The sequence below is a fragment of the Pygoscelis adeliae genome, unplaced genomic scaffold (assembly GCF_000699105.1).
Source record: "Pygoscelis adeliae isolate BGI_AS28 unplaced genomic scaffold, ASM69910v1 Scaffold160, whole genome shotgun sequence".
NCBI classification, from domain to species: Eukaryota; Metazoa; Chordata; class Aves; order Sphenisciformes; family Spheniscidae; genus Pygoscelis; species Pygoscelis adeliae.
The window spans coordinates 4,079,364-4,088,265 of NW_008824035.1; the positions used below are offsets into that span (position 1 = coordinate 4,079,364).

The 8,902-nt window shown below is 39.9% G+C and overlaps 1 protein-coding gene across 1 annotated transcript in view; it reads right to left on the reverse strand.

The window, feature by feature from the left end:
- Positions 1–438: 438 nt before the first annotated feature.
- Positions 439–8,902, reverse strand: part of ADAM23 (ADAM metallopeptidase domain 23) — an 81,088-nt gene continuing 72,624 nt past the window's right edge. The window contains exon 25 of the mRNA XM_009333013.1: positions 439–487. Within this exon, the coding sequence (XP_009331288.1) occupies positions 439–487 (49 nt within the window). The remainder of the gene's footprint in view (positions 488–8,902) is intronic.

Consider the following 8,902-nt stretch of genomic DNA (forward strand, 5'->3'; position numbering starts at 1 on the left):
AGCTCCTCATGCCACTGGAGTTTGATAAGAAAAAGGAAGTCATGCGAACTCAAGTGAAGTTAGAGTGCCAGCAGGCTGGGGAAAAAAAAAAAATCTTCTGCTATTTCGTTGTTTTGGAACGGTTCTCTTATTGCACTTGGTCTGTGTGTCGTCTCCTTTGTTTGAGGAAAGAAAAAAAACCACCTGATTTTGAAACAGTTTGCTTGTAACACTTGTCAGTTAACTTTAACAAGAGAAAGGTGAACGGAGGAAGTATTTCGAACTTATCTCCAAAAAGGACAGTCTTCTACCACCTCAAATCCTAACATCCCAACATTGTGTTTATAGTTAGTATTTCTCATGTTGCTCCTTACTGATTTAGTTCCTGTGCAGCTACAGCAAAGACATCATACCCAAAATCCAGTAGTGCAAGAAGCAGCTTTTTGAATCGCATTTTCTTCAGATAGGGCCTTGTTGACTTGGATCGAACCTTCGTTTTTTGACATTTCTTCCAGGTTGCATCAGAAGGAGACGAAAAGAGAAAAATGCAAGACATTAGTTTGATGTAACAGGAACAAAGCCATTGCCAAGGTCATAGTAAAGTAAAAGGCTCACACTGAGACAGTTTAACAAGTACCTTTTCCAAGGGGTAACAATTTATGGAATTTGGTTGCGCGCTTTCTGTAGCATAGTATCGAGTATTGGTTTCCTTATGCAGCTTAAGGATCACGCTGGCAGACAGAATTCAATTATTTCTGTAGTACTTCAAGTGGTGCTCTAAATTTGTAGAAACTTTCAGCCCACAGTAGCGTGTGTCCCCACTAGGCCAAGAAAGCATGCGTATACCTAAAGGGAATGAGTCAGAAGTGCCAGTACTGGAAATACATAAGCACACGGAGACTTGAGTTCTCGGAGCAAGTGCCCATCTCTGGCTACCAGAATTTAGTTTACGTATTCCAGCGTGATGGAAAAGCGAGTGCCTCTGTGAGCTCTTACCACGCTATTGACCATAACCGCTGTGAATCTTAGTAAGGTGCAAAATATAGCAAAGACAGTGCATTCGAAGGAGACTGGACAGTTTTGTAAATTGTGCGATTAGAATTTAATGTTAACAGTGGATAGCAAGCTGGTCGGTGATATCCAGTCTCCTGCGATACCGATATCCTATGTCAAACAGCAAGGAACATTAGGAAGCGACAACAAAAGTTGGGTGCAACCTCCCCAGTATCTGGCTTTATGTGGGGCATCAAGCAAGGGGCTCATGCATTTAGTTTTAACATTGGGCATATGCACCACTACCGCCACCAAACTGACATGCAAAAAATACAGAACAGGAATTCCTAAATTCCCTAAAGCCACATACCAACCCCAGGATTTTCTGTTTTCTGCAGCCCTGCTGACTACTACCACTGCTACAATATTTATAAATACGCTATACACAAGGTTTGCCTGCGGGTTTAAGAGACTAATGGATGTATGCAAAGGCAACTTCTTTTTGAGAAGGCTTCCAGAGACTGGAAATTCTTGGGCATCCTTTGTTCTGTTTTGTTTTTCCCTTGGGTACCAGTGCCTACATTTTTGCAAGGCGAACGCTTAAGAATTGCTGGTTTCTGAAAGATCGCTATATTCATCTTTCAATCATTTCCCCCCTAGGAGTACTGTAGTAATGGTCCTTTTGAATTAGGCTGACATTACTTCAGTGTCTCAATCCATCCTCCTCTGTACTACAGGTAAATTTGAGATGAGCAAATTTTTTTTTCAGGCCAACTTGCAGAACTGCACGATAGGAAGTATGACTATAATATAACTTGGTTAAATGCGGGTTAGAACCTGCTTTGCATCTGCTATGTCCTGCCAGTTTCAGTGGGGAAAGGACATGTCTGCTTCTCTTCCCCCTCTGCCCCCCCCCTTTAAATACTGTCTAGCACACTTGAATTCAAACACTACCGAAGAACAACTAGTCGGTCCCCTTAAAACAAGTCATCAATGCATGTGAAAAATCCAGATGACGTAACTTGTGTTCCTACTCTAGGGAAAGGACCATAGTCCAGTTCGCTTGAAGAGGACAAGTCATTAAAACATACGCTGAATTACATTCTGTTACCTGAGCTTATTTTAATTAAAGAAATGGACTTTGTAAGTCTTAGAACAAGGTACAGAGGACAGATGCTATGCCAGCCTCCCAGTACAACTCTTGTAACAAAACTCTTTAGACTTTTATCCTATCAAATCTTTTCTAACTGATCTCCACCAGCGTAGTATTCCAGTAAGGACCATTCGGTTGTACGGCAGCTCAGACAGCACCCGTGCCGTGGGGCAACAGGCAAAGGCTGCTGTGCCCTCGCCATGCATTCTGTCATCTGTCCAAACCGTGTATTTACTCACTTCCTAGTTTTATCCAGCAGAAATACACACTTCAAGGAATAAGATACTAACCAAGCCGCTGCCTTTCTTCACTTAGGATATGCTGCTAACAGTGTTGTATGAGAAAGAAGCGTGAAGAACTAAAAGAACATTTAACATAAGAGCCTGAAATAGTCTCTGAAATACGGAACATCAGGTACTGTGTCAGTAAGGGAACACAGTACACATGTGCTAAGCATTAACAAGAGCCTGCCACATCTCTCTGCTGCGATCATAGCACTTCACAGAGGTAGGCAGTCAGGCGTCACCCTGCAGGAATCGGAATTCTATTCTGATTCCCTGACCTGCTTTAACAACTTCATCCCGAACTACCAACCATTTTAATACTAAAATGAAGACAGTAGTCTTACTTAAATCAGCAAATAGAACAAGTCTCTCTCTCCCCCGCCCCCCCCCCCCGGATATTTGCACCTCTTTACAGCTACGTATTATAGTAGTGCAAGGTTCCTTTCAGTACGCTTCAGTAAAACGGTAAGGCAGGGGGTAGAAGAGTCCTCTATGGAAGGACACATAGGAGAATGATGCTGTTTCCTAGTTCTGTGTTGTTTTATGTGGAAGAGCTTAGAACATTAACTTCTTTTTGAATTTAATGTTTTAATGCCTCTTTAAATAATGAGGGTCAGCCTTTCAGTCTGTAATACAACCAGAAAAAGTGTCTCTAGCAAAAACAAAGTTATAGGTGATTCTGAATCAAAAAAGCACACCATGCTACAGCACATCACTGCCTCTGTAACATGGTTATCTTTATAAATGAAAACTATTTCAGAAAAGAAAACCGGTTTCAGAAAAGGCTGGATGTGTATAAGAAATACCTTGCTGCAATCCTCTGCATTTTTTTTGCAGCTAATTAGGAATGTGGTTACACAGTGTATATTACTTGCAAATCTGTGCCTTTGTCTGTGATCACATAAATACAAAGCTTTACTTAAGTATTTAAAGATTTATCCAAAACCAGTAGTTTAACCACTTCAAATAGCTAACGTTTTCACAGGCATTCCTCAAGCATGGTTCAAATGCTGAAGAAGAGATTAAATAAATGACCTTTTGCTACGAAACTGATTTAAACAACAAAATGAGGGACTAAAATTAGCAGCTTAAGGTAAGACCTTGACTGCCATTTATTCTGGTAGTTTGGAAAAAAATGAGAAAATATCTCATGTTTGATTCTAATGCTGATGTTTGTGTAGTGATGACTGTATTTAGGTCACGATCCATGCTTTATGGAAATGCTGGTAAGGGACCGAAACCACCTTCCTCTCAAAGTTGCCATTAGCATTCCACTGCCTTATCTGGCAGAAACTTTCGGGGTCTAAATGCATCTGCACAGACCAGTTAAAAACTTGGCATCTGTAAGGAGTGGGTAAGTCTTTGGTCCATCCATTAACCTTCCATTAAAGGGACAGAAAACCCCGCAGCTCTTCAGCTAAGAAACAATTGCTGGAAATAGAATTGTGCCTACAGTCAACTCTTCTGTCAGCCACTTTTGCATTCTGATATAACGAGAAGCAGCTTTTCATATGCATTTCCACATCACTTTTACTAGCACTGCCTCTTAGCCGTGTTGCTTTATTACCAAAAATTGCTTTAATACTGTTAAAGTCAGCAACAACAGCGTGTAATTGGCTTATATTACTGCAGTAGCTTTGCAAAAGTAAGTGAATGCATGCTAGAAAAAAAAGTGAGCGTAGGCCCCCGAGACTGTGATTGCAGCCAGTGCACAGAAGAACTACTCTAATGGTAAAAATGTCCCTCCTGTAACGGTCCTATATTAAACACTGTATATTGAAATCCTGCACAGACTTCCTACGTTAAAATGAACTTCACGTTTGTTGAATGCTGTACTTCTGGATATTACCCAGCAGAGTTCAGGTAGAAATATGTAGGACTCCCTTACTGCAGTCTAAACACCAACAGCTTTAAAAGTACTATGCAAAGCTCAACTGAAGTAAAATCTACTTCTTAACAAGGTTTCCACCCGCAGCCTTTAACTCTAAGCCACCTGAAACGTGTCATGAGGCTCTATACCCCCTAAAATTGCCAGTTAACGTTTTTCTTTCCTATTCTAGCCACACATTAACTTGATTAGAAAAATGAACCTCGGACTCATTCTTGAAACTGGAAGTTGTTTTGTTTTTACTTTGTTTCTCCGAACTTGCATCAAGCCTTCTTTTACACTTCCCCTCCAACCCCCACCCCTCACCACCTCAGTTCATGAACAAAGTTTGCTTAGTTGCAGCTTACGTTTGATATGGACTTGACACCACAGTACCGTATGTTCATATGAACATCTGATAACCTGTGAAACAGAAATCACATCTCCCAGTTTGTAAAGCATTAGCTACCTTCTCTCATATTTGCAGAGACTAAACATATCACTTGCTTAAAAAGGAAAAGTTAAAATCCTCTTTATTATCCTCATCTGTCCCTCCAGATACATCTGAAGCAAAGTATCAGAGGGTCTACATGTGCTAGCCCTCTTTTGTATGCAGAAGCCCTTTCAGTTCCCCTAGTTTTATCCAGCAGAAATACACACTTCAAGGAATAAGATACTAACCAAGCCGCTGCCTTTCTTCACTTAGGATATGCTGCTAACAGTGTTGTATGAGAAAGAAGCGTGAAGAACTAAAAGAACATTTAACATAAGAGCCTGAAATAGTCTCTGAAATACGGAACATCAGGTACTGTGTCAGTAAGGGAACACAGTACACATGTGCTAAGCATTAACAAGAGCCTGCCACATCTCTCTGCTGCGATCATAGCACTTCACAGAGGTAGGCAGTCAGGTGTCACCCTGCAGGAATCGGAATTCTATTCTGATTCCCTGACCTGCTTTAACAACTTCATCCCGAACTACCAACCATTTTAATACTAAAATGAAGACAGTAGTCTTACTTAAATCAGCAAATAGAACAAGTCTCTCTCCCCCCCGCACCCCCAAGAAAATTACGGTAAAAAGAAAGGAAACTAGGTGAGTATCAGGTCCTGGATATTTGCACCTCTTTACAGCTACGTATTATAGTAGTGCAAGGTTCCTTTCAGTACGCTTCAGTAAAACGGTAAGGCAGGGGGTAGAAGAGTCCTCTACGGAAGGACACATAGGAGAATGATGCTGTTTCCTAGTTCTGTGTTGTTTTATGTGGAAGAGCTTAGAACATTAACTTCTTTTTGAATTTAATGTTTTAATGCCTCTTTAAATAATGAGGGTCAGCCTTTCAGTCTGTAATACAACCAGAAAAAGTGTCTCTAGCAAAAACAAAGTTATAGGTGATTCTGAATCAAAAAAGCACACCATGCTACAGCACATCACTGCCTCTGTAACATGGTTATCTTTATAAATGAAAACTATTTCAGAAAAGAAAACCGGTTTCAGAAAAGGCTGGATGTGTATAAGAAATACCTTGCTGCAATCCTCTGCATTTTTTTTGCAGCTAATTAGGAATGTGGTTACACAGTGTATTACTTGCAAATCTGTGCCTTTGTCTGTGATCACATAAATACAAAGCTTTACTTAAGTATTTAAAGATTTATCCAAAACCAGTAGTTTAACCACTTCAAATAGCTAACGTTTTCACAGGCATTCCTCAAGCATGGTTCAAATGCTGAAGAAGAGATTAAATAAATGACCTTTTGCTACGAAACTGATTTAAACAACAAAATGAGGGACTAAAATTAGCAGCTTAAGGTAAGACCTTGACTGCCATTTATTCTGGTAGTTTGGAAAAAAATGAGAAAATATCTCATGTTTGATTCTAATGCTGATGTTTGTGTAGTGATGACTGTATTTAGGTCACGATCCATGCTTTATGGAAATGCTGGTAAGGGACCGAAACCACCTTCCTCTCAAAGTTGCCATTAGCATTCCACTGCCTTATCTGGCAGAAACTTTCGGGGTCTAAATGCATCTGCACAGACCAGTTAAAAACTTGGCATCTGTAAGGAGTGGGTAAGTCTTTGGTCCATCCATTAACCTTCCATTAAAGGGACAGAAAACCCCGCAGCTCTTCAGCTAAGAAACAATTGCTGGAAATAGAATTGTGCCTACAGTCAACTCTTCTGTCAGCCACTTTTGCATTCTGATATAACGAGAAGCAGCTTTTCATATGCATTTCCACATCACTTTTACTAGCACTGCCTCTTAGCCGTGTTGCTTTATTACCAAAAATTGCTTTAATACTGTTAAAGTCAGCAACAACAGCGTGTAATTGGCTTATATTACTGCAGTAGCTTTGCAAAAGTAAGTGAATGCATGCTAGGAAAAAAAGTGAGCGTAGGCCCCCGAGACTGTGATTGCAGCCAGTGCACAGAAGAACTACTCTAATGGTAAAAATGTCCCTCCTGTAACGGTCCTATATTAAACACTGTATATTGAAATCCTGCACAGACTTCCTACGTTAAAATGAACTTCACGTTTGTTGAATGCCGTACTTCTGGATATTACCCAGCAGAGTTCAGGTAGAAATATGTAGGACTCCCTTACTGCAGTCTAAACACCAACAGCTTTAAAAGTACTATGCAAAGCTCAACTGAAGTAAAATCTACTTCTTAACAAGGTTTCCACCCGCAGCCTTTAACTCTAAGCCACCTGAAACATGTCATGAGGCTCTATACCCCCTAAAATTGCCAGTTAACGTTTTTCTTTCCTATTCTAGCCACACATTAACTTGATTAGAAAAATGAACCTCGGACTCATTCTTGAAACTGGAAGTTGTTTTGTTTTTACTTTGTTTCTCCGAACTTGCATCAAGCCTTCTTTTACACTTCCCCTCCAACCCCCACCCCTCACCACCTCAGTTCATGAACAAAGTTTGCTTAGTTGCAGCTTACGTTTGATATGGACTTGACACCACAGTACCGTATGTTCATATGAACATCTGATAACCTGTGAAACAGAAATCACATCTCCCAGTTTGTAAAGCATTAGCTACCTTCTCTCATATTTGCAGAGACTAAACATATCACTTGCTTAAAAAGGAAAAGTTAAAATCCTCTTTATTATCCTCATCTGTCCCTCCAGATACATCTGAAGCAAAGTATCAGAGGGTCTACATGTGCTAGCCCTCTTTTGTATGCAGAAGCCCTTTCAGTTCCCCTCTGACCCCCCGAAGAAACATGCACTTCAAGCTGTGAGCTAGGCCAGGCCAGTGTATTTGAGGTTCTGCTACAGAATAAACATTTGTATCTTGCTCTTTCAAGAGACCTTTCCAATACAGATCCTCTATGGGGATAAGAAGCTTCTACATTTGGGCAAACAAATGACACCAGGATGCAAAGCTGAACACTTGTGAGAGTAGTCTGAGAGATGTGGAACACGAAGAAGAAATAAACAATCAATCGAAGACTGTATTGTTTCAGACAGCGAGGGATTCTTCTGAAGATCTGTGTTCATGCAAGCTCTCGAGCGTAGGCACCCCAGTCAGCAGCCAGACTGCTCGGACAGCTGCTAGCAGGTGCTGCAGCGCTGATGCAAAAGAGCAAAGGCTGTTACAGCACAAGACGGCTTAAAAAGATTCAGAGGAAGAAACTGCCTAACGTTTTTTATATTTTAACGACTTGTCCTGTGTTTTCAACAAATTACTTTCTGCAATACAAATGTGTTATTTAGGGATGAGTACTCTGTGTCTGGAAATATGAATTGCTAAGTAACAGCCATATGTCTCTGATAGCAGAAAACCGGTCCAAAAGTATAATCTGACATTTATTTTTTCCAAGAAAATCTAGCTTGGTTAGTTCCCATGGGAACTTGCAATATCAATGTTTTAGTATTATCGCTTTAAATGTGCGTGCATTGTTGTTCTCAATAAATCAAAAATTTTATTAGAAATGTGAACGCAAGCTTTGCAGAAAATTTGGCTGGATTTATTTAAAAAGCTAATTGCAGTGAGTGCAGGGGAAAAAAACCCCTCAGCTCTGCAACTAACTGAAGTCTTTATGTATTGTTTATATGCTTTATTTACGTTAAAAGACAACTCTCTCCTATAATTCTGCATCTCATAGGACGTGGTAGAAAAAATGTAAATGTACTTGTACTAGTTAACGCTATAGAATATGTCCAAGTATTACAGGGAGTCTGTAAAAAAGCATTATTCCCAGACTAGGCCTTTACACAGAAATCTTTCAATCCATCAAATGAAGAGAATCCCAGTTTCTTCTTGTGTTAACACCACATGCGAATCCGCGTCTGTCACGGCATATTCTAAAATACACGCCTCATTTGAATTTCTGCCTTTGAACATAGATTTGATGAAACAACAAATCAAAAATGCATAAATAGAAAATTATTTTACTGTTTATAAATATGGAAATCACAAATCTCAGCCATATGAGACACAATGCAAAAGATAAAGGACTGAATTAAAACTACGTTGTTTAGAGCTGCCGTGTAGGAACTTATAAATACTGGAGGCTGACCTAGGGGTATTTATTGTACAAATAAGTGGATTTAATTTATTTAACTGAGAAGAAGCTGTAAGAAAAAAAATACAGTAGCTCAAGGTAAGCC